Here is a 27,060-nt window from a genome sequence, read left to right as displayed (position 1 = left end):
CAGTTGGACAATATTGTCATAAAAATGATGTCTTCATATTGAACAATTAATCTTTTTGAGAATGTTTTGTTATTTAAGTGTTTTATTAAGATCCCAAGAGTAGGAACCAGATATTAAAATAAATAAATTAATGTTTGATTTTTCCAAACTGAATTTGTCCCTTGGTGATAAAATCTCTGCTACATGTACGTCAATGTGTCCGTGTGCGCTTTTGACAGCTATTTAAAATGCAGGAACCAACAACTTTTCCATTCATTCTGATGTGAAAACCTTATCAGTCAAAACATTCATATATTGATTGTGTGGTATACGTATATATATATATATATATATATATATATATATATATATATATATATATATATATATATATATATATATATATATATATATATATATATATATAAAGCCCACAGACTTAATTAAGAACATTGTTTATTCAACGGTGGCTCTCCATTAATAAATAAATGCACAGATCATTCATTCCACAATAAAATTCAGGGATGGTTGATTTTTCTATATATTAATATCCTTGTGAAGGATTGATATTGCCATGGTAGGCAGTATTGAACAGACAGAGACAGTAAAGACAGATGAACTAACACAGAGAGGCAGATAGACTGACAGACAGGTGCTACGCAATGGCCCTCGTTTATCAATCTTGCGTGGGAATTTGCGCAGATTTGGGTGTAAAAACCAGTTTACGCAACGTTCACGTGCGATTTATGAAACGTGCGTACCAGGGCCAATCACGGCGTACGCCTGATCAGCTGTTGATAAACGTGGCGGCTGAAAACAACCGTAATTAACATAACACGCCCCTAAATATTCAAGGTTCAGCTGGCCGAACCCACGGAATTTACGACATGGAGGGACGCATTACGGGTAAAAGGAACTTCTCCATGCCGGTAATCGACAACGCCACATGGCATAGCAACAGGTAGAGAGGGAAATGACACCGCGTTGTTCGGCAGTCGGAAAATAGAGCGAATCAGAAAAAAATCCTCTTGAAGGAAGTCACTGCAGTAATTCAGCAGCGTGGATGTGACAAACTAAAACACAACAGAGTTTTAAACATTTAATTTACACAGCCCTTGTTTACACCTTGATTAATGAATCCGTGCTGTCTGACAGTTAGAAGCCACAATATTATTATATTCCGTTCAGGTCCAGAAACGTGGAAAGTTGGCTTTTAAAAATGTGTTTGAGCTCTGAAAGAAGCTGCAGACTCCAGCCTGAACCTGTCACAGACTGAGGAGGGAGTGGAGCTGAAGTGTGTAGATCGAGCGCAATAACGCACGGGTAGACCAGAGTTTTATTACTCGTACCACGAGACGAGCACATAGGTTGTGATCTCGTGTAAATGAACGTCCTTTGTTACGAAATTGAAATTGAACTTTTACGCACACAGTTCACGTTTATATGACAATGTAAGGATCAATATATTGATCCTTACAATATTATCATATAAATCATCTTCAAGGTAAATCCTGTAATCAATACCGCCTCCTTAAAATAAAAATCCGTTCTAAACGTTTGATCCAGCGTCGTCTGAATGTTCTCTGCGGAGACTTTATCATGAACATGGGAGTGCATTAAAAACTTGTAACAGCCTCTCTATTTACACTTTTTTGGGGGGTAAACCGATCGAGGAAATATTTTTTTAAACTTAGAAATCAACTGACAGCTCCTGCTGCTCTTTCATATCGAAGTATTTTATAGATTGGCGGAATAACAGTGAACAGTTAAAAGCATTCTTGGTGTCATATCTAATTCAAGGATCTAAATATTAATCTAAGATCATCCGTTTTTTATTTCTGAAAATGTTTTGCGTTCATATGATCTAATAACTCTCCTCCACAGATGGATTTCCCTCGTCGCACCCCGCTCTCCATTGACATGAAACTTGCGTACACGAACTCAGACCTGGCGTGGGATTTGAGCGTACACGACGCCCACGTTCAGGTTGATAAATGCCGATCTGTGCGTGGAAAGGAACGTACACCCATTTTTCAGGCGTTTGATAAATGAGGGCCAATGTGTATAAAGTATTGCCTTTAAAACTAGTTGGCTCTCTTTTCTTTTTTTTCACCTAACTTAACATCAGTAAAATCCCTTTGTGCAAAGTTTTGTCAGTCTAAAATGACCACAATGCTCAAAGTATGTATAAATTATAAACACAGTATTGCATCACAAAGTGCTACAGAGAAAGGTGCTGACAATCTTCAAAAACAGAAAGGTTTGTTGACTTTGAAACCCTGTGTGTGTGTGTGTGTGTGTGTGTGTGTGTGTGTGTGTGTGTGTGTGTGTGTGTGTGTGTGTGTGTGTGTGTGTGTGTGAGAGAGAGAGAGAGAGAGAGAGAGAGAGAGAGAGAGAGAGAGAGAGAGCTGTCTGTTAGACACTGGGACCCTGGTCAAAAAAAACACACACAAAAAAAAACTGCATGGTTTGAGTCTGTGCCTATGGGTGTCTAGCACAGGGTGTAAAGCAGAGCCAGTTTAGATAGAGGCAGAGCACTACAAAAGTTGTTGCAGAAAAGGAAATAAAAGGATTTCAAGTCTTGGGTGTAAAACCCCCTAAAGTCACTGCTCTTGTTTCTTCTCTTGAACATACTGTATGGTATTGCAAGACTCCAAACAAAATGCACACACTGAATTTTGGACAAGCCTGCAGCAATGGGGTTATATTATGGTTCACATGTATGTTTGTGTCTGAGTGTGTGTGCATGCATATCAGGACTCAGGCAGAGCATCGAACTGTTCTTGAGTTATGGCCAGAAAAACTCCTTTCTCATTTTCCACTTTCACTATGGATTTAAGGTCAGAAGGTGGTTGTGTTTTGTTCCTGGATTATTCTCACAAGCAGCAACACTGAGGGTCCCTTTTTTAAAGCAGAGTGTAAAATCATTTTGAATATCCAGTCTTTCAAAAATCCAGCTACGATTGAAGGAAAATATCAGAGAATTTAAATACTAAATCTAAAGTCCCTCTGGTTCAAGAGGAAGAAGTACTTGATAATAATTTTCATCTGATCATCATCATCCTTTCAATGTCCACTGGAGGGTTTAAGAAAGTTGGTCTCCTCAGTTTTAGGGATACATTAAAAGCACTGCTTTTCATACATCTGTTGTTTCTTCTTTTTTCATCTTGTAAAATGTGAGCCTAATGCCTCGTGAAAATAGTTTGAGATGTGTTTTTCTGAGTTTCATCTGTTAGTTAGTGGTTAGAGAAGCCTTTGTTTGTTTGAAAATGGGAAAAGAGGTTATACTGTCAGGATGAATCATGTGTTGTAAGAGGCTGATTAACATTCATCATTAGATTTTCTGGCAGCTAAGGAAGAAAATATTTCATTGGCAAATCCAGGAACACCAAAGTCCAAGTCCTTTATGAACAAGGCAAAACATCTTAAAAGACCCATTACAGGTGCACATTTCCCCCATTAACTCAATAATTGTAACTATTCAATTCATAGGAGCCAATATTTTATGTTCATGTAAGTAACCCCAAAATAAATGAGCAAATACCCATAAAAGGTCTTTATACCACCAGCATGGTTCATTAAGCAGCTGTCTCATTTTAAGCGTATCCCAAGCCACTGTGATCTCAGCCTGTGTGCTAAAAATGACACATGCTACTTCTTAAACCAAACTATTTTCACAAAGGCATTCTATGTTTTTCTCCTTTCTTGATACTGACGCTTTCTTTCTTTCTCTTTTTTTTGGGGGTATGGCAGATGGGGTTTCCTACAGAGAGTATCAGGAATCTGCAGTAAGATTTCCCAGTCTATTGGCAAATGTTTTAGCCTGGCATCTTATTTTATCTTTTTTAGCCTCTTCATAAAGACATGGGCAGCAGAGAACAGGGTAAAGATGAAAAGCAAAGCTGGGAGGAGGAGAAAATGCATCAAGAGATGAGAGGAGAGGGAGGAAGAGGATGTATGAAGCTCAGGCCAGATCGCTGGAAGAGCAACTGTCACTGGAGAGACTCCTGCTTTCTATCACTTTCTTTCCCCTTCTTTTCTCTATTCATCTCTTCTGTCTGGAAGCAGGAGGGACAATAACAGGATAAGGAGAGGGTGCTTAAAATTCCTCACTCCTTCTTGTGTCCATCTTCTCTTAAAAAGACCTGCAGTCTCCATAGCAACAGACCCTGTCTTCAAACTGAGCTTATTCAGTAGGTTGTCATGATTATGTGTCTGTGTGTTTGTGCTTGAGGCAGAGAGCTTCACTGAAGTACATGCCTCTCTGGGTCAGCATGTGTGCCTCTGTAAATGTGTGGGGGTTTTTTTGTTTTTTGTTTTTTTAAAAAGAGGAGAAGAGTTACTTCAGCAAAAATGTCAGTCCGACACTCCAACCAGACTTGTTTACTGAGACAGGTTTTGAAAGCCAGTTCATTTTTGGTCAAACTGAGAAAATCCTGTGTTAAGACGGAAGGAGTGCTGGCTGGTTTCTGGACTGTAAAAAGTTTCTTTTTGAGTTTTCATCAGGCACCAATGACCCTTTTCACCTCCCCCACCCTGGAAGCATGTACATCTTGCAGTAGTCAGTAAGACTGACAGCTAATCCAGACAATGGCAGCCAAGTCTGTGCTCAGTTATTTTTTGTTTCTTTGGGTGGGGGTGGGGTGGGGGGGCTCTCCATCAACAGCCAGGAGATGTCGTAAGTGGGCTGTGGTGCAGATATGCAGGGTTCACTGGAAAGTTGAAAATGAATGGGGAGGTTGGTGTTGTTGACGTTGAGGTTGTGGTCGTTGAGGACTTGGGTCCGAGCAAAGGGCTTGCTGTAGCTGCAGCTTCTGCAGCACACGATGTGGCAAGAAGCTGTGACTCGAACTGCAGAAGCTGACCCATGAAGCTAAAGTTGGGGGAGATGATACTGCGGCGCCGGCGCACAAACTCAAACGCTTCATCCAGACGCACCCGCTTTCTCTTCATCAGGTAGGCGAGGCAGATGGTTGCAGAGCGAGAGATACCTGCTTGACAGTGGACCAGAACTCGTCCACCAGACTCTCTTACCGAATCTGTTTGGGAGGGGAGAAAAAAAACACTATAAGATGAATGCAATGGATTTGATAAATTCTTATCAGTGAGAAAATACTATGAACTTATCATTTAATTTTCCATTAGCACCTTCAAGTTAACTTATACAGAAATATTTCAATATACACAGACAGAACTGACACAAAAAAAATTAAAATAATGTCCTCCAGTTACTCTGTAAACTTTTCAACTCTGTCCATAAGCTGACATTAAAGTTCAGTAATTCTACAAATAACTGGTTTATATTCTTTCAACTTGGTACAGCCATTTCAGCATCATTCAGGATGATTATAACCTCTACGGTGACTTTAAACACAGCATCAGTATACTTTATTTATAATGTATAATTATAAATAAATATTATACATGTATAATATCATGCTTAATGCTTAACCATGATGGTTAAAATGTTTCAAAAATACACCTACTTATAATAAGCTTAGCTGTTGGTATTTTTTTAGAGTGACACTCAAACCAACTTTTCTATTCTAGGGTTGGTCAAGGTCCTTACATGGCTGCAGACATTTATAATTTGCCAATAACATTATTTCTTTACTGCAAATTAAAGAGAACTAAGCTGAAGTCTTGACATCTTGTTAATCAAAATGCTCCTGCATTCAACTTTTCAAAAGATAAAATGTTAATTCAGTCAGGGGACCTTTACTCAAAACTGTTATTGCAGTCTTACATTCAGTATTATTTGACATATGCACTCACACTTGCCTTCATCACACTGAGACAGTACAAAATTTGAAATGTGAATTTTAATTCACATGTAATGAAAGGGAAGGAGTAGGTGCTGGCCAATCTCTTGCATTTTTATTTATTTATTTATTGTTTTGGCGAATGTGAAGCTGAAATGTTGAACTAAATCTTAGATTAAAGCCCATGTTCTGGCCTTTTCTCCATCTGCTCTGAGTGTACAGAATTTTCTTTTCCAATGACAATAAGTGCAGAATCCAACTGTTACCCTGACTGTGTTTTTATTCCCCCAGCCTACAGGTACTTGGAACACAACAGATGATTTACTCTTCACTTCCTACGTCTCACCCTCCCTCTCCGTGTGATTAAACCAGAAACTTACTACAAAGTGAGAAAATAGCAAATTACACTTAATTGAAACACACAAGTGCAAACAAGTGCAGTCATCAGTCGCATTCACAAATCCTCCCAGCTTCTTGTTCTGTCTCTGTCTCCTTAGCTTTGTTAAGACCAGGGGTGTCCAAATTCTTTTCAGTGAAGGGTCAAAAACCAATCAGGGTGGAGGGTTGCGGGACAAAACTAAATATTCATGTTGCAGTGCATGATAATAAATATGCCTATAGCATAATTTTGCTAAATAAATACTCATACAAGTAATTTCGAAAATGAAAACACCTTAATTAAGTGAAATTACTGAACATTCATTTTTTCCTTATGACAACTGTATGTACACTAATTTAAACTGGCACATTAACCATTCAGAGCAGAACATGCACCAAAGTTACATAAATTTTAGGCTTAGGCCTGAACATTCTTCTGTGCTTGAAAAAGACTATACACCCATCTCGACCTGGGCCTACAATCCTCAGTGCATATTGCATGCAGAAGGCCTGTCAGTGGGAGACATGGAGCCTATACTTGGTTTTGAAAAGTCTGTCAATGTCAGGCTCCAGCTGACAGCTCCCTTCACAAAATCGCCCACTGCAAAAGGTCGTGCACTTCTGACAATGACGCCGCTAATCCTATAACTTGCCCGAGTCACACTTTCTTGTACAGTTGACGGATGGAGCAGGGTACGTTTTTGGGAGGTTAGCTTCGATAGAAAGTCCCCAGCCTTCACCTTTCTCTCCCGTTTGATAGTGGCGACAAAGATTTTACCCTTTTAAAACTGCAATATTCTGCCTACGTACAAGGCATACTGCCGTGTTATCAATTCAATGTTCAGGCTGCGGGCAGTGGGAAAATAATGATGATAATAAACAATACAAATTTGAACATGGCCTGTGGGCCCCAAATTTGACAGCCCTGATTTAGACACATGCCAAGATATCCATTTCTGTGAGTAACCATATTTAGGTTGAACTGCAGCGTTTTGATTTTTTAATTTCCTCAAGACCCTCAGTTTGTTGGATGAGTTGGACAATTATGTTCATTGGTTGGAGCAAAGAAAACAGAGTGACTTAATTTGGTGTCTGCTACCTGATTAAATCAATCAGTCAGTTATATGGACAATTACCTGCTGTGTTTCCAACAGAAAACAAAATTATTGTTTGAATACAGTTCACCTGACCACTTTTCTGAATTAAGTTATGGTATGGTTTCTCTAAACACAGACACCTTACCACAAACAGCCTGCACCCCCATTTTCCATTCCTCAAAAATAGATGCTTTGTGTCTTTTTAAATGTCCCCACGTTTTTCTATGTGTGTAAAAAAGGGTTTAGGAGAAACTCTGTTATTTTTACACTCTAACATGATTTCAGGTAACTCCAACACAGTGTCTGTTTACCCTGTAATGGTGGATGAGTCAGACTCTGGTCCCCCAGCAGCTAACTATGACGCATACCAGCACCAGCACTCACACACTCACACATACATATACTAGCAGCTGAAAACACACACACACACACACACACACACACACACACACACACATTTCCCGTCTGTGCACAGCATGAAAAGCTTTTGCTTTGCAAATCGCACAATCTGGTTGGTATTGTCTTTTTAAGGAAAGTCTACAGGAATGTGTGTGATAAATTGCTCCTAGAAAATAGTATGTAATGAGCCACCATTTCTGCACCTCACACTCAGTCAACTTCAAGCAAAAAGCAGAAAAAAAGCTAAACAGGTATCTTTGAAGTATTTTTTTTTTTGATCATTGGTACATTACTCATTGAAATGTCAAACAAAAAAGGCTATAATGTTGATGGTCCAAGCTTCTAGAATGCAACTTCTTGCTGACAGATAGGGTATGACTATTTAAACTACTTTTTTTTTAAGAAACATCCTCACAACTGACATTTTAACACAAATCATAATTTAAAAGGACAATTATCAGATTTATTAATCATTAGGGATGTAATGATACGTGCAACTCATGATTCGATCCAATTTCCGATACTGGGTTAATGCTCTGATTTTCCCATGATTAAATAATAATCTTGCAGACCAAATATAAATGAAAAGATTCTTATATTTCTGCAACTGCAAATCACAAACAATGTAGTGAATGCAAAATTTGCATACATTACAAATGCCCCTCATTCCATTCCCCACAAACTGATCAGGATGAAGCTTAAAGTAAATATAAACCACACAGAGTGACAGGGGGCATTTCTGCCTGAGCTGACTTTATATGCGAATATAGTACACTTAGAACTAGCAATGGAAACTAAAGTTTTCTCTGTGACTCACAGGATATTTTCGTTGTGAAGTGCATCATTAAAGTATATAAAAGAGAGTTAGACGATAACACATATCTGTAAACTGTGGTAAATGATCGTAGAAAGTGCGGGATGGAATTTCTCCAGTAACAGATGCTGCATTTCCATTACACCTAGAATTGCACTAAACCAAAATATTGCATAAAAAATGGTAACATCAAATGTTCGAAAAATTTCTCATTTGTGATAAAAAATGTTATGCTCTCATGAGGTTGTTTTTCAGAAGTTTCCATATTGAAGATTATTGCAAAAGTGCAATGGACACACCTTTTTGGCAAAAAACATGTCACTTTCTCAGAGCAACGCACTTCTCTCACTTCCTTGTACATGTCCACATCCGCACATAGGGACTCTGGTGTTCATATTGTAACATCTCTGCTGTTAGTTCTATGTTCAGTGTAGTGTTCAGTTTGTGTTTTTGATCCTCGGTAGTGGAGGCATCGGAAGGGCTGTGGCGAAATTTCCCCATGAATTTCTCCATTTCAATTCTCTAAGTGGAGAATTGAAAACAGTAAAAAACATACCCAAACTCTGTCTCATATTGGTTTACATGACAATGTAATCTTTTCATGTGTGTACAAGATCCCTGTACAATAAAATACAAATAAACAAATTCTCTTCAAATAAACAATCTCAGGTTTGCATGTGTACTAGTTTAGGATTTACATTTTTTTTTTCCAGGGAAAAACACCCCCCTTTGGTTAAGTAAGTTCAAACAATTGTTGTTTTTGCTATTAAAAACATCGTTCTTACCAGTAGAATGTAGCAGAGAAACATATAAACATGTATGTAAAAAGGCTCAATACTGACAAACACTTAATCATAATCTATTTACATAATTGTAATTATTCTCTTCAGATGGCCATTTTTTCTAATGCTCCTAAAACAGCAGTTGTCAAGCCCCTTCTGAAGAGATTAAATATGGACTCGTTGATCTTAAATAACTACAGGCCAGTTTCCAATCTGCCATTTATGTAAAATTTTAGAAAAAAATGTTTTTAACCAGTTAAATGATTTTATTAGAATGTTAAATATTGGTGAAATGTATCAGTCTGGCTTTAGGGTCGGCAACAGCATAGAGATGGCATTAGTAAAAATAGTGAATGATCTCAGGTAAAATGCAGATCAGAAAATGCTCTCTGTGCTTGTTCTGCTCGACCTGAGTGCACCATTCGATACTGTAAATAACCAAATTCTTTTAGATAGGCTCAATGGTTTTGATGGAATCACTGGCACTGTTTTTGATTGGTTTAAATTGTATCTTACTGACAGAAAGTCTTAACATGGGGGATTGCCAGTCAGGACTCCACAATATTAACTGCTGTGTCCCCGAGGGTTCAATTTTGGGTCCAACACTTTTTAATATTTATATGTTAACTTTCGGTGATGTCATCAGGAGACAAAGCATCAACTTTTACAGTTATGCTGATGACACACAGCTTTACATCGCCGTGTCTCCTGATGACACAGGGCCCATCAACGCCTTTTTAACTGTATTTTAGATGTCAGGTCTTGGGTGGCAGACAACTTTCTTCAGCTCACCCAGGACAAAACTCAGGTTTCAGTTGTTGGTACAGGTCCAGAGAGAGAGAAAGTGGAGAGCAAACTCCAAGCTTTGTCTTTTAATCCATGTAAGCAGGTCAAAAATCTTGGTGTTTTATTTGATTCAGATCTCAGCTTTGACCTGCACATCAGAGATATTACCCAAAAAACATTTTATCATTTAAAGACAATTTCCAGAGCGTGCCAGTTTCTTTCTCAGGCCAATGGAAACACTCTTACCCATGCTTTTATCACTTGTAGAAATGACTACTGTAATGCTCTGGTTGACCAACAAAGAACATCGCACAGCTTCAGCTCATTCAGAACTCAGCTGCTCGCACGCTGACAAAGACCAGAAGGAGAGCCCACATCGCACCGATTTCTAAGTCTTTGCATTGGCTTCCTGTATCTTCCGGAATAGATTTTAAGGTTCTTTTATTGGTTTTTAAATCTTTCAATGGTCTTGCTCCTGCCTATTTATCTGATTTGCTTCTACCATATAAACCCTGTAGAGCCCTCAGGTCTTCAGGTAGTGGCCTTTTAACTGTTCCCAGAGTAATGCCGCGGCCACACCAAAAGCAAACACGCAAATTTACTCGCGCGAATGGCCTGCCGCGTGAACGCCCGAGTCTCGCCGCTGGACTTTTTTGATAAGCTGAGGGGCGAACGCGCGTTAGCGCGGTACTGCGCATGCGGAGTAGAGAGCTCGTTCATTTAAAGACCGAAAGTCCAAAAGAGCAGCTGAAAAACAATGAGCTGTGGTTTCCAAAGCATGACAGGAGAGTGTGTGAAAGCTTTGGAGATCACAATCAATGCCTGCTGCCTCTCCCTGGTAATCCACCAGCCCTGCTTGGCTGTTCCCTGCGATCTCATCCTCGATCCCCCGAACCCCCGACCACCCGAACCCCCGACCCATGTTCCCGGAGGTCTCCCTGGGGAGAATGAAGGGGTGGAGGAAAGAGAGGAGCACAGAGAACTTCCATCTTTTCCCTGGCTCTGCCCCTGCCCCGCACTTTCCTCCTCTCTATCAGGCTCAAAACTCCGCTGAGGAAAACACAGTCGGACTCAGTGATAGCCCGTGCAGGCAGATCCAGCTGGGAACGAATGTTTTCAGAACTTACATTCAAAACCTGTCTCCTCAGAGACTTTCAACCAAGCCTGCTCCTGTTTTGCCGGTCTCTGTAGAGTACACACGTCGTATCGTAAAACTCTGGATGATGACACACCGCACAGATTGTTTTCTCCTCCATCCTCCGGTGGAGTTGGAGCCGGAGCAGGCAGCAGTTGCCCCCCAACGTCGTCAAAACAATGACGTCGTGGGGGAATATTTTGAACTCGAGCGAATTCACGTCTACTGCCCAAACGCGTGAACGCTCCAAACGTGCGAAACGCGCCGCCCGAGGCGAATCGGCGGCTAAGCGCGTCTTTGCATTGACTTTGTATGTAATCGCGCCGCAAATTCGCGTTCGATGTGGCCGCACCATTAGAATTAAAACATGTCTGTGGAACAGTCTACCTGAAATCTTGGGAGCAGCACCTACTGTTGGCCGGAGGGTCTCTGGGCCTTTACTCATGGGGCCCAGTCAGGCCAAGCCCAAATGGGTGACATGGGTCCATCCACCTGCGGACCCACCACCTGGGGGAGGAGCCATAGGGGTCCGGTGTGATGTGGATAGGGCGGCGGTCAAAGGCGGAGGCCTTGGCGGCCTGATCCCCGGTTACGGAAACTGGCTTTTAGGACATGGAACATCACCTCTAGTGGGGAAGGAACCTGAACTGGTGCAGGAGGTAGAGTGATACTGGCTAGATATAGTTGGGCTCACCTCAGTGCACAGCTTGGGCTCTGGAACCAACCTTCTCAAGAGGGGTTTGACTCTCTTCTTTGCTGGTGTTGTCCCGGGTGAGAGGGTTAGAGCAGGTATGGGCTTACTCATAGCTCCCCAGCTTTCTGCCAGTGTCTTGCAGTTTTTCCCCAGTGGACGAAAGGGTTGCTTCTCTGCGCCTTCAGTTTGAAGAACGGAACAGCAGCTCAGAGTACTCACACTTTTTGGATTCCTTGGGACAGGTGTTGGAAAACACCCCAACTGGGGACTCCATTGTCTTAATGGTGGACTTCAAAGCTCACGTGGGAAATGACAGCGTGACTCGGAGGGGCGTGATTGGGAGGAACGGCTTGCCCGATCTGAACCAGAGTGGTGTTCGGTTGTTGGACTTCTGTGCTAGTCACAGTTTGTCCATAAGTAACACGATGTTCGAACATAAGGGTGTCTATAAGTGCACCTGGTACCAGGACACCCTGGGTCGCAGATCAGTGATCGACTTTGTAGTCGTGTCAGCTGATCTGCGGCCGCATGTTTTGGACACTTGAGTGAAGAGAGGAGCAGAGCTGTCAACTGATCACCACCTGGTGGTGAGTTAGATCAGATGGTGGGGGAAGATGCTGGGCAGACCTGGTAGACCTAAATTAATAGTGAGGGTTTGCTGGGAAAGGCTGTCTGGAGTTGTGAGCCCGTGGTGGCTGGTGCATGTTGCGGTGGTAATCCCCGAACATGTTTGTGGATACCAGAGCTGAAGGGTGCCGTCAGGCGAAAGAAGGAGTCTTGCAGGGCATGGTTGGCTTGTGGGACTCCAGAAGCAGCTGGCAGGTACCGGCAGGCCAAGGGTTGCGTGGCTCTTGCGGTCACTGAGGCAAATACCCGACAATGGGAGAAGTTTAGTGAGTCCATGGAAAAAATTCTGGCAAACTGTCCAGCGGCTCCACACTGTCCACACTGTTTACAGTGGGGATGGGGAGCTGCTGACCTCAACTGAGGACGCGGTCACACTGGCCAATCGTGCCGTGCCTAAGCACGCTTCAGCCGTAAAGCACGTTTGGAAAGGCCAGTGTGACCGCAACTGTACCGTGCTCAAGCACGATTCCCTTCTGTGCTTCGGCATGCTTCGAAGGGGTGGGCTTCGGCACGGTTTACTTCATGCACGAGCACAAGCACGCGGACAGCGTGTGCGATCCATTACGTATAATCACCGTGAGCGCATCTCTCGACGATCATTTAAACAAAGCGGGGGTGTTAGAGGGCTGTGTCGGGTGAAAATGACTTAGAATAAGTTCAAAAGTCTCTAAAGTTGTCGCAGTGCTCTCTGTGTCTCATTGTGCTGACTCTGATGAGATCGCGCTTCATGTAAACAAATGCTTCACGATAACGTAGGCGGGCTGTGCGCGTGTCTGATACCCGCTAAAGTCTGGTTCATATTGGGGTAGTGTGACCGCCGGCCGTACTCTCCAGCTGGGAATCGACGCTGCAGGGGTCAATTGTGCTTAAGCACGGCACGTTTTGGATGGTCAGCGTGACCGCGTCCTGAGAGTATAGTCGGGCAGTGGAAGGAATACTCCTCAATTCCACCAACATGCATTCCGTCGAGGAAGCAGAGCCAGAGGACTTGGGGTTGGGCCCGTCGATCACTGTGGCTGAAGTTGCTGAGGCAGTTAAACAACTCTGCAGCGGTAAAGCCCCGGGGGTAGACAAGATCCGTCCTGAGTTCCAAAGCTCTAGATTTTGTAGTGCTGTCTTGGCTGACACATCTCTGCAACATTGCATGGACATAGGGGACAGTGCTTCTGGATTGGCAGACTGGGTTGGTGGTTCCCCTTTTTAACAAGGGGGACTAGAGGGTGTGTTCCAACTACAGGGGGATCACACTCCTCAGCCTACCTTGGGAGGTGTTTCGGGCATGTCCAACTGGGAGGGGACCCTAGGGTAGACCCAGGACATGGTGGAGAGATTATATCTCTCGACTGGCTTGGGAACGCCTTGGTATTGAGCTCATGGAAGTGGCCGGGGGACAGAGGTCATCGGTCTTCGCTGATGGCACTGATGGCACTGCTGCCCCTGCGACCCAGACCCGGATAAGTGGTGAAAAATGAGAATGAGATGAGATTTTAATTTATTTTATTATTTATTTTATTTTATTTTAACCCCCTTATTTTTTTATTTCTACATTTGATTTTTTTTTATTTTTTTAAATTAGAATTTCATTCTTTGATAATGCTTTTCCTTTTATGTTCCTATTTTAGCTGATTTCATATGCACCTGATGTTACACTTTCTCATTTTACCATATTTTGTATCCAACTTTTATTGTATATTGTTATACCAAATTATTTTATTTATCTATGTACTTACACATTCACTTATCTTACCCTCTAGTACTTTCAAGTATTTTTTAAATAAATTATTATTTTAGTTTTATGTAAACCGGGTGGGAAAAAAACCCTCTGTCCTCACTCCTCTCCTATTGCATGATGACGCAGAACTTAAAGTGCTTCGTTAGTGGGTCACATGAGCGCGGCCCATTGGAATGAGATATGAAGCGCATACTGGAACATACAGGGAGAGGAGGTTTGTGAACCATGCTGATTGATTCCAAGGCTGCAGGTATCTTACCTTTAAAATTGTTTGTTCACTGTCTCAACCTTTAAAACCTTCTAAAATAACAGTATTTTCATTACACTAAAGGAAGCTTACTACAAGCCCGACATCTGAGCATTTTTTCTCAAGTAAATCCACTGAACGGTGAGTCGCACAAGCTAGTAGCTTAGCTCAACATTCAATGTAGCTGGCATAATAGCATTGCAGTTTCTGCTGTTTTACATGCAACGGTTGGCCTGGGATTTTATGCCTGTTTCTCTAAATGTGTTGAACTGATTTAATGCTCTGTATGTTATGTCCCTGTTACATTGTTTTCTGTCTGTTAGTACGGTGTAAAGGTGGGTTGATGCCGTTTGAAACGTAATATTTGAAGCTCTTGGTTGTGTCTAGTCCTATGCATCTTTATGCACTGAAGTGCTACTAGGAACGTCTTCATGTAGTACATTACTATTTATTTGAATAATGATGCATTTGGTAATCATATACTGAGATATTTTTGCAAGAGTGAGTCACTCTAATGATGCAACCTGCATTGTTTATGGTGCAGAAACTGTGTGCACACAAAGATTTTAAACTGGTCCTGTTCTTGTTTTGATCCAGGCCAGGATGATGGCGAGCTAAAGAACCTTGAATCCATAAATCCAGTTGTTATTCATCTCAACATCAGGGCGTCAGTGGCGCAGTTGGAGAATGTGCTTGGTTGGTGATCGGAAGGTTGCAGGTTCAAGCCCAGCTCTGGGCGACACATGGTGATGTGTAACCACAAGTTGCTCCCACTGCTGCGTTAGTGGTGTGTGAATGGGCATGAAAGGACGTGACTCTGTTAGACATTCTGATGGATAGCAAACATAGTAAAAATTGGATCTATCAGTCAGTGAGTGTGGGAGCGAAAGGGTGTGGATGGGTAAGTGTGACCTGTGGTGTAAAGCAGCTTTAAGTCGTCCATGACTAGAACAGCGCTATAGAAGCTCAAACTAGCACACTGAGCAGCCACATTTACACTCTGCACTTTCCCCCCATTCACTCATTTCACTCCCTTCTACCTACGAATCCCATTGCTGCCCTGTGCAGAGTTCAAGGGAAGATACGCACTGAACTGAATTACAAACTGAATTATTAAGTTGCTAGGCGCTGCCCAAGAAAAAATGCTCAGATGTCGGGCTTGTAGTAAGCTTCCTTTAGTGTAATGAAAATACTGTTATTTTAGAAGGTTTTAACGGTTGACAGTAAACAAACAATTTTAAAGGTAAGATACCTGCAGCCTCGGAATCAATCCTCTCCCTGTATGTTCCAGTATGCGCTTCATATCTCATTCCAATGGGCTGTGCTCATGTGACCCACTAACGAAGCACTTTAAGTTCTGCGTCATCATGCAATAGGAGAGGAGAGCTGTGGGTAGCTGCCTGTTGCAGCAACTCTCTCGTCTTTGTCCATTTCTTGTAATTTTTTCCGTCTCTTTTTTGTAATCTTTGTATTTGGAGTGGATCATCGCTTTGTATGGTTCATTGTTGGTCACGGACACCAAACTTTTTGTGGCTTCGGCGATAATTTCTACTACTTTTCTCTCGTGTTTGTCTGGAGATCCTACATGTAACCATGGCTACATTGTTAACATGTGAAATTAGCTGTTAGCAGCCTGTAGCATGTCAATGCTAACTAGTGTAGGGCTTGATGATTTCCCTCGAGCTGAGGAGGAGAAGTGAGGACGACCTGCTGGTTCTCAGATGTGAGCTGGGAGGTGACGACGTGGACCTGTCTTTCCATCCATCATTGTTGGGAACGTGGGATCCAGCCCCGGGGGATGGACGAGCTAGCTGTGCTAACCCAGCGGCATCGTGCTGTTCACGGACGTGGCTGACGGAGCTGACATCGGACGTTGGCGCCACATAGGAGGAGCTTCGCCTGCTGTGAGCAGACAGGATCCAGGAGACAGAGACTGAACAGACTGCTGGGGAGGCTCAGTCCTGGACCCTGTGGGGGTGGAGACTGGCTGGGCTGGAGAGTTGTGGACGAGTGGTGGACGGGAAGTCGTCATCTAATTTCTTATGGACCCTTTTGCACTTTCTATACTCTTTCTTACTTTTGTTTTCTTAAATGCTGCGGTGACTCCTGAATTTCCCCTCGGGGATTAATAAAGTATTTTCTATTTCTATTTCTATTTCTATCTCTAATTCTGTTTTCTGTCAGAATTTCTTTTTTAGGTCTGTGAGTTTGGAGTGAGTGTGTACACTGAACATGGTTTGGGGGAGGGGCGATTGTGGGGGTCTTGTGTTTTCATTTTATGCAATTATGCAATTTTCTGCTTTTTTGCCATAGCTTGTTATTTCATTTTATTTTCCCCATGTAAAGCACTTTGCATTACAAAATCCTGTATGAAAATTGTTACACAAATAAAGTCTGATTAATTGACTGATTGATAATCATAACCACTAGCACACACACACACACACACACACACACACACACACACACACACACACACACAATCAGTCACTCACTGACCTATGAACTCAATGGCCTCAAGGAACCAACAGCTGATGTCTTCTTTATGGTTGTCTTCCACTGGGATACATTTGTACTGGTATGCCCCCTCAAAGTGGTTTGGACAGTTAGCAGACACGTTGAGCAAGGCAGAGATCCCAGTGCTGTCTAAAACCTCTTTCTTTGAGGCATGGAGGGCACTGCCAAGGTAGAGGAACGGGAGGATCTCCACTGGCCCACCCTGAAACAAAGACAGAGGGGAGGAAGATGATTTATTTACGACAGGGTTATGAATCAGCATTTAAGAAGCAGATTTTCTGTTCTGAGGCACTTCGTCAATAATTCATTCATTCATCTGGTCAGTTCACAGAGTCATTGGGGGAAAAAAAACATCTCTTAAACTCTTAAACAAGCCTTATTTATTTATTTTATTTTCTTAATTAAATTTTTTATTGGGGGGGCGGGGGGGTCCTGTACATAATTCATTTAAATGAAAAACAGCATATACTGAACACAAAGAATGAACTGCCTTAGTATGCATCAGTAGCTGTGTACCATGACTACATGACTAAAGTTTGAGCTTGACCACACTTGAATATTTCTTTAATAAGATTATTCTTGCGTATCATCCCACCTAGACCCTCATTACCAGTGGTTAATGAGAATCTATTTAGTTTAGTAGTTCCAGAAAATATATGGAAAACATCTTGCTTTACAAACTGTATCTCTAGGAACAAACTAACAAACAATCAATGAGTGAATGTAAAAGCCGAAGAATTTTCTGTTAGTGTAGTGACTTATCAGTGAACACAAAAAAATTATTTCCTTAAAATTATAACCTTAGTTAATTTCAGCAGTATAGAAAATTCCAACGCTCGTGAACGCACCATCTGTATTCATCAAGGGAGTTGAAGACATGCTGCAGACCTTCCCTAGAAAAAAACATGTAGCTGGTTAATATTAGTCCGTGCTAAATTGAGGCTCCTATCACACTCCAATTGAGGTGTGCTATTTTATACGATAATACCTGTGGTGAGTTAGCAAACTTCTTTGCTTGTTCAACCCAGTGACTGTTCCATGCAATATATGCAAGGGGTGTAAGTTTTGTTTTAAAAGGTAATATGTCCTCAAACAACTTCACTGCCCCTAGCATACCAAATTTACTAATGATACAATTTTCCATTGGTAAAACGCTCTGTAGGGAAAACATACATATTTTTTTCTGATATAATAATACCAAATACAGTTAGAAAATGGGATGCCAGATGTGTTTGAACACTTTTGGAACATTTTGAACATCGTATCTTAGTAGTACCTCAATTGGAAAGGAGCAGTGCTAACTGGGGTAGCACCAGGCATTGCCCCTGGTAATGAAGTTACTCTTTGTATTGACAAGATGAATACAGGGCTCTTAAGTTTTAATCACGGGTCAGAGTGAGACATTTTATGGCTTGCAACTGGAAAGTTGGAGGTGGGAGTCCTCATCATCCATTCTTTGCACATACTGTATTTTAGTTAAAATTGGGTTAATTAGTAGTCAGATGCTACTTCATTCATTTTTATGCATGATAAATACTAGGTTTAGTGCGTGAAAAGTCTTAAATGTGTGCATCACATGCTAAATGAGAGTCCTGTGTATGAATTGATAAATTTTGATTCTGAAGAAATGCAAATAACTCAGCCTCTGAACCAGGAGTACAAGCTCCTTCCTTTTGGCCTCAGCCTTACTGTTCCTCCAGCTACTAAAATTAGATAAGTTTTCCTTTGTGCCTCTCTCCATCTGCGCTTTAAACCCAGAGGAGAAGAGGAGGTATTTGTGTTTGTCCTGTAAACCGTGCACCTTGTAATGCAGCTACTGTATATTTGCTGACCAGTAGTCTGTCTTTTGTCCTTTACTTGTTGTTAACGCTAACCATGCTTTTTACTATGCAGCTACTGTATATTTGCTGACCAGTAGTCTGTCTTTTCTCCTTTATTAGTTGTTTACGTTAACCATGCTTTTTAGGAGGAGCAGGAGCACAGCTTGGTTTGATTAGTCCTCCTTGTTAATCTACTTTCCTGTAATAGAACTAACTATGCACCAATTTCTATTTTGCTCATATTATCATGCTTGTTTTCTATGTTTTTATGTCTAAATGTGAATCTGCTGCAAACCAAATTGCACTTCAAGGGACAAATTGATCAAATAAATGAATGAATGAATGAATGAATGAATGAAATTTTATGGAAAGATGTGAATAGGGATTAGTTTTATTTGTATATGAAGTGTAATGATGAAGAATGTATCAAAGATGGTTTAATTCATTTTATTGCTCAGCACTTGTATAAAAATAATTCCTTTCTAGCCATGCGGCCAGATTGGGATCATTCTCAGCCTGAAGAAGAGCAAGGTGATGAAAATTCCCCTCCTCATTGGCATGGCCTCAAAGGGCTAATCCCTGCTGTGCGGGGTACTTGACAGCACTTACCATGTGTGTCAAAGCTGACCGAGCTACCCCCTGTGCAGCTGCTGATGTGTGGCACAGTTCCTTTTGAACGGAGTTGTGTGTGCATGTGTTTAATGCAATATCATGTGCCTTGCTACTCATATGTTTATTAAACACCTCCCTACTTTTCTTCCAATTTCTAAACCCCTGTGTTATGAAAGCTTATTCTGTACTTTTAGCCGGTGATGATGTTTGATGACCAAAGGCACGAACACAGTAGAAGCACAGAACTCCCTCTCTTTCTGGACTGTAGTGGAGCCATGGGTAGTCCTTGTACCAGCTGTCCTGGAACCGGGGGGTTCTGTTTGCCAGAATTTGAGGCTGAATTAACCTGGCTGATGGCTAATATGGTGAGGCCAAAGCTTCATCAAGTTTGTGGGATTGATCACTTTGACAAGGGTGCGAGGATGCATGCTCTCCTACTTCTGTAAGTTGACTGCTCATCCTGTAATGCCGTTTAGTGGACATCAGGGCAGGGATATAGGATATAAATTACAGAATAAAATTTGCAGGTTTTCAAAGATCTTTCTCTCTCACATGTACATCTGTACTTTCTTGTTCTTGAACACCACCAGCTGCACTCTGGGATTCCACTTGCTGTGAAGGTATGTCAGAATTTGAGAACTTCGTGAGCTCTTTTTTTTTTATAGAGACACTGTGTGAAATGGTTTTGAGCCATTGTATTTTCTATGAATTTTGTTTGTTATAAAGTAACAAGTTACTGTACTGAAATAACAAGATGTACTTGTAAGCAGGTTATGTCACTAAGGATAATGTGTAATAAATTTAGTTTAAAAAAAGTTTGGGCAACACAAATTAATTTCATCTGATGGTTTCAGAAAGAAATCTCATTTAAAATTTGACATTTATTTTATTGCTTGTCATCTTTTCTTTGTACAGTAAAGCCATCTTTCGTCAGATATCTGGACAACTTTTTCTGTCCAAGCTGAGTTCACAAATGAGATCTTTAGGCAATAGTATCAAGGGTAATGTATTTTAACCAAAGCCTGCATAATAATTTCTTAGAAAATAATTAAATATATCGCTTTGTGATCAAATAAGTGCATATTACACTTTCATTGTAGCTGGTAACCTATGAGATAACCTCACTGACTCTTTCTTCTTTGTTTGTGCAGACCTTACCTATTCATTCTCAGTCACCTGTTCTGGCAGTTCTTTGTTTATTTCTGCTGAACTCTTTTCCTAGACAAATAAAACAATGGAAAAATACACCTGAGATTGATGGTTGTTTGTGTAACGCACCCCAGTGATGTTCTATAATGTTTGTACTTCTGTTGATGATGGTACAGTCAGCCCATTATTTGATATACTTTTTAATGTGGCCACAGCCTTATAACCATGGTAAAAAAAAATGTAAATATGTGTAGATTTGGTATGTGAGCGTGTTGAGTCTAAAGATATTTGAGGACATCTAGTGGTGATTCTGTGGTCAGCCAGATTGTCTCCCTGCTCCTTGCATTTGCGCTTTAATTGGCCTCAGTCAAAGCAAGTATATGGCTACCTGGATGGACACTGTTTTGATAAAATGGCTTGTAAGGCCAGACTGTTTTAATGCTCATTTATCTCTTATCTTGTTTACTACAGTAATGCTATTCAAGAAATTGCCCCAGCTAGCTAAACCACAAAGTATAGCCTACTGTTATATTCATGGCGTTATGTACAGTAACTGTGTAAAATTACAGTGCTGCTGGTTTGAGATGGCACTTTTGTTGCATTTCTGCTTTGTGAAAAAAGCTCTGATCTCGGTTGCTTTTCTTTTTGACATGTTGATTTGTGATTAGGTATTTTCTTAGATTTTATAAATGTAAGGAGATAAAGAATGAATGGCAGTAAACGCAACGTAGCAAAATCGAACCTTTCCATGAAAACCACAGAAGAAGAAGAGGTCATGACCCGGGTGATCCACTCATGGTGGAATTTCTCTGAAATAATTTAATGAAGATAATAGTAATAATTAATGTTGCCAGCCCAGAAAAGAGAAAGGTAAGACAAGAAGGCTTCATGTTTTGATAACTTTTTCTGCTGCTGATTTACTGATTTTTGTTTCACTTTGAGTCATTAGACTGATCGTTATGGGGTCATTTTTGGTGAGCTGGTTAGCTGTGTTGTAATTTTTCCATTTCCCCCTTAAGTTGCGTTGTGTTATAACTAAGTTCAATTTGACTGGAAATAGCTGGGTAATTTTGATTGGTCATGGATATACCATAGACTGTATGGGATATACTCTGCAGTTTGTATGGGTCGTCATGGTAACAACATATGAGCATATGAGGTAACTCCAACTATGGTCCCCAGGGAGCCAAGGTTTGTTCTTTTTTTATTCGGCATGGCTTAACCTTTATCTTAATTGTGATGAAGACAGTGAAGCTGTTTGTTAATATGGTAACCCTGAGCTGTAAGTCCTGTTAAGATGTAGGTGATATATTTGACATGCAGTTTTCAACATGAAGTTCAACATTGTTGGGATTTGTTATTCATAAAAAAATGTTAAACCAGCTCAAGGGGTTTTTATTCAGTACATCACAATTACTCAAAAAATGAAATAAGTCCGCGCTTTTTATAGTAGCCATACCAAAATTAAGATCAATTAAAATAATTATCCCAAGCACCTCTCAAAGTCGCTTTTGGCACTCCCTGGAAAGCTCGAGCAGGCTGCTCGCTAATCCAGGGAGTACTCTGAAAAGCAGAGCTTTAACGCTAATTCTAACTGTATCTATTTGGCATTAAATGGTTCAATCTATAGCCACGTTTCCACCAAGCAGACTGATTCAGTTCTTCTCGGTATGGTGCGCATTTTGTGGCGTTTACACTGACTTATCCCGGGACAGATCCCCAAAAACCGGGATGAGCCGGCCTACTTTTTTGGAACCCTTCCATATGGGTGCCAGACTGAACCAATCCGCTCTCAGAAGGTGGAGCAACACACTGCAGACTGTTGATTGGTCGGGAGAATCGTCACTTACCACGACAGCAGCTACATTTCTCCTGGCGGCACACAGACTTCTCTGAAACAAAGCTTGATTGCACTTTGTATCAAAGAGCTACATGCCAATCACAATGAGGACGAAATGCTGCATGTCTCCCATCAATGCTTTTTGTTTACTGTGTCACGTTTTTCTTCTTTGTTGGATTTATTAGCGGGGTAAACTGTGTCACTCTGCTACGGCACGCTATTGTTTAACAGCTGGGGCTTACGGAATCTAGCTTGCACGCCGCCTACCACAAGAGGGCACAGTTTGCTGTGGAAATGCAAACGGGATCAGGCTTAACTGTACCAAACCGAGCCAAACCATACTGAACTGACCCGGACTGCTTGGGGGAAACGCGCCTTATGACAAGCGTGTACCTGACTGAACTACCATTGAGTAATGTTGCACCGAGGATGCTGTGTACTTTTTCTACAACCACAACTTATTAGTAGGAAATTATTTCTTTTGAGTGAAATTGGCTCTACAGAAACAATTTTACACAGACAACTGAACTCTGAAGTAAATCTGTGAGTCTTTTCAGAGTTCATTCATTCATTTTTTGAAACTGCTTCCTGTAAATAACATGTACTTACAGAAGCAACAGTGATAGCAAAAATGCAGTTTGTAAGCAGTACACCAAATTATCATCAGTTATATGTTAAGTACAAATAGCCCTATAAAATTATATAGACAAAGCAAGTAAGCCCCGAAATATAAAAATACGAGCACACGTTTTCTCCTTTCTTGCCTATTGAACTTCATAAAAGGAAACTTTTCAAAGATAGTTTTTCTTTTATCTGTAGTTGAATATTGGCTGGGAAATCCCACATTTTTACAAAAGTTGTTCCAAATTATCACACTACAAAATGATTTTATGTTCTGTGCCAATTGTTTATATTTTATTTTTGAAACATATTCTTAGGCCTTCTTCAAAAAATATAGCTTATTTTCCCTTCTTATTAGCGTATCACTGAAATTTCTGTGGCAAATCCCAAAGCATGGCTAATTATCGGCTGCACGCTTTTACTTTTTAAAATAAAGGTTGGCATTCTATACCAGTAATGGGATTTATTGATGAGGGCTCTATGTCTGTGTCATTGCCAACTACTTCAGTATTGATATGGCATCAGGAAGCAATCAATACAGCTAAGAGATGTAATGGGGGCAGGGGAGCGGACTGTGAAAAAAAACTGGGTGAAATAACCAACAAGCAATATTATGGTCCATCCTGAACCTACCAGTTTATTCCTGGAAAAATGACCTTTACCTGATAATGGCTGCGAGATATTTATGCTTTATTTCTTGGAAACACACAAAGGCTGGCCTGTCTGTGTTCCTCTCCTCCTCTCCTCGTGTGTTACCCAGTAAGTGGACTTACAGCACATGTGACTGTGAACATTGCATAAAAACTGCAGTCTCAAACATTAGATCGCTAACCAACAAAACAAGGTAGCCTGGATCATAGCAGGTGATGCACATTTGACTCACTAGTGAACTATCACCTTGACAACACAAATAAAAAACAGATGTTCTGAACATTTCCCTTTCTCTTCTTCAAGTTTTTGGTAGCTTGGCTTTAAGACTAACAAAATCTCTAACCAAGCTGCCACTGCTCTGAACACCAAGACCATATGGAGGAATGTTCTAATGGGTGTGGAAAAGTGAATAACAGTTAGGTTGCAAGGCAAATAACTGTCAGTGTTTGCACATGGCAGCACTCTGTGTCAATATGTAGAATCTAAAGTTGGCTTGTAAAGGATCAAAGCTCAAACTGTTGATAAATTCTGTTGTTGCCATTATTGGCTAGAAAAAAAAAATACATCAGCACTGATACTTTTATTTTCTATTTGCCCAACATGACATAAATTGTTTTAATACAATAAACTGATGGCATATTGGGTAGGCTACTTCTTGGTGTGGTAACTTGTAGTACATCTGTGGTGCTTTTTTAATAATGCATGAATAGAAACACTCATGTAGCCTGGCCTGGCACACACCAAAAAAAAAAAAAAAATACAGCACACACATGACCCACTGGCTGACATGGCTGACTGTTTGCAAAGTTTAATAAAATGAAGAGTGTTTTACCTGATCATGATATGGCGTCCCACAGGATGAGCAAGCAGAATCAATGCTTGACTGGCTGGTGAGAGACGGCAAGGATTTGGTCTTTAAACAATACTCAGGATACTCTGAGAAAAAACGGTCATATCCACCTGGAAAAGAGACAGTGTGATCAAAAAGTATTCTTTGTGTTATTTTTTCAGAGCATCATAGAGCACAATACCAGAGTGCTACACTCAAACTACACTACACTACTTTCTACACCACATCAAAACCATTCTAAAGGTTAAACATGTATATAATATAATATAATATAATATAATATAATATAATATAATAGAATAGAATAGAATAGAATAGAATAGAATAGAATAGAAAATAACTTTATTTGTGATTGCAACAAGTACAATGAAATTGCAAAACATGACACATTACAGTAACAGAAAAATATTTGTTTATGTGTGTGTTGGGGGGGTAGGGCTTGGCTTTAGGTTACGACTCGATTCAATATTGATTCGATATTGATTTAAATACTTTGATTATCAATTCTTATGCCCGACGTGAACATATGTGGTATGTCACCTCACGTTTTGGAGCAATAAAAAAAAACAAACGTTAGACTCTAAAGCCCAAGAATCTGGCTTCATGCTGCTGCTGCCATTTTTATGTTGTTTGATCTCTGGTAGCCCTAGTCTGTACAATGCAAGTAACACGCACAGTCCCCCTCACTTGCCAGGAGATGAATCGATTCAGAGGATTTGCTGAATCGATATTGAATTGGGTGAGGAAAAATTTAAATGCATCGATTCAATAAATTTACCCACCCCTGGTGGGGGGGGTTTAAGAATCTGCACCAGTAAACTGTGCCAAGTAACACAGGGTGTCTTGAACCAACCCCTGACCTATTCTGTCCAAGCCATGGCTTTTAAAATATTTCACACTCCCTTTGCTTTTTAATATATCTGCTTTGTGATCAAATAAGATTAACAGTAAAAATGTAGTCTCTGTTAGATACACACATACACTCCTGAGCTTCAAGGCATCATCAGGATTTATACTACTACTACTAATAATAATAATAATAATAATAGTAATAATAATAATAATAATAATAATAATAATAATAATAATAATAATAACAATAATGCACCACAGCTTGCAGCTTACAGGTTTCATTTTTTAGATTTCCTGCAGTCCTGCAGCTTGGTGGATATATCAAGGGTTGATTTTACATTTTTTTTAGCATTGAATCTTCAGTTTACCCAAAGAGACCAAAAATATCCTTTGTGTCTCTGTAAGTCCCCTAGTATGAGGTGGCTTCTATGCACCAGCATAACCTCAATCCCTTAGCTCACTGTTTTTGGTCACTGTGTGGCTGTTATTGACTAAGTGTAGCACGGCAAAGCGATACAGTAGCACTATTTATTTATTGTTTGGGGTTTTTTTTTTAATTAAAAGGATTAAGACCTAAAACTATTGAGTATCTATGTTGCAGGGCAATAACAGACTGTAGTTTATGGTTAAAAATTAAATGGCCAAAGCTTAAGTTGGACTCATTTTAACCAAGTCATTCGTCTTAAGAGGAGCTATGATATATATATATATATATATATATATATATATATATATATATATATATAGATAGATAGATAGATAGATAGATAGATAGATAGATAGATAGATAGATAGATATATATTGTATAGATATTGAATAAATTTTAATGAACATCAAAATAAAAGATGATATGATGAGGTTGTAAATATTTAAAGGCTTATAGGCTAGATTTACCCCCAAAATATATCAGAATAAACAAATCAAATGTTCTTTGATTTTACCACCGCGGAAAACCATGTAACTTGTAATGTCCAGTATATATCTGACTTTGATGTAATGAGACTTAACTCCATTGGCTGGTATTAGCCTGCTGGTGCAGTTGGGTCAATCATTTTTACGGTATATGCCATAGATAGTAATTAGATTGTTATTTAAACTGTGTGGAATCACAGACTCCATATTTACCTTTTAGCAGGTAGACTTGTGTGCCGGAGGCGTCCCTGTACAACGCGTTGAGGACCAGTGTCAGGATGCTGTCCTCCTTCACTGTCTCAGAATCCGGCGTCCTCTCATCGTACAGCACCACTGCAGAATACATCCCGGAGCGTACGCGGCCCCGGATCTCCTCGTCCCCAGCTAGTATCTGGTCCAGGCTCAGCACGGAGCCCTTAGCTCTGCGGCGGACTATAGTGTTGCAGCGGGCGTTAACGGCACCATTAATATGTCCAGCGCTGAAGGCGAGGAAGGAGCGACAGTCCAGCAAGAGGCACTTGGCGCTGTCATCCTTGAGGAGCCGCTTCACCACCGGACAATCCATCTCTCGCAGGTCCTCCATTGCACGTCGTTTCAGGCTGCGTGTGTAGGCTTCACTGTCTTTTCCTCTCTGTTTCCACCTTTTTCTGCGTCGACAGCCTTCAAGCCCTGGACACGGCGCGCAGATCCTGCTATGGATTCCTTTTGCTCTTTTCTTTAACCGCACATTGTAATCGCAGTTGACGTTCAGTCCGGTCACCCCCGTACCCTCACCGACCTGAACTTCTAGGTTGCTTCTCCTC

General features: G+C 40.7%; 1 protein-coding gene across 1 annotated transcript; it reads right to left on the bottom strand.

Annotated features, from left to right (window-relative positions):
• Nucleotides 1–401: 401 nt before the first annotated feature.
• Nucleotides 402–27,060, bottom strand: dusp4 (dual specificity phosphatase 4). The gene is made up of 4 exons (XM_074690601.1): nt 26,471–27,060; nt 24,475–24,602; nt 16,932–17,151; nt 402–5,018 (listed from the first exon to the last, which is right to left on the bottom strand). Exons 1-4 carry the CDS (start codon nt 26,838–26,840, stop codon nt 4,639–4,641), a joined length of 1,098 nt encoding a protein of 365 aa, XP_074546702.1. The 5' UTR covers nt 26,841–27,060; the 3' UTR covers nt 402–4,638.

Source organism: Halichoeres trimaculatus, unplaced genomic scaffold (assembly GCF_033239565.1).
Source record: "Halichoeres trimaculatus isolate MK-OKI-2021-1 unplaced genomic scaffold, fHalTri1.1 fHalTri1_scaffold_16, whole genome shotgun sequence".
NCBI classification, from domain to species: Eukaryota; Metazoa; Chordata; class Actinopteri; order Labriformes; family Labridae; genus Halichoeres; species Halichoeres trimaculatus.
This window is presented reverse-complemented; position numbering and strand designations above follow the sequence as displayed.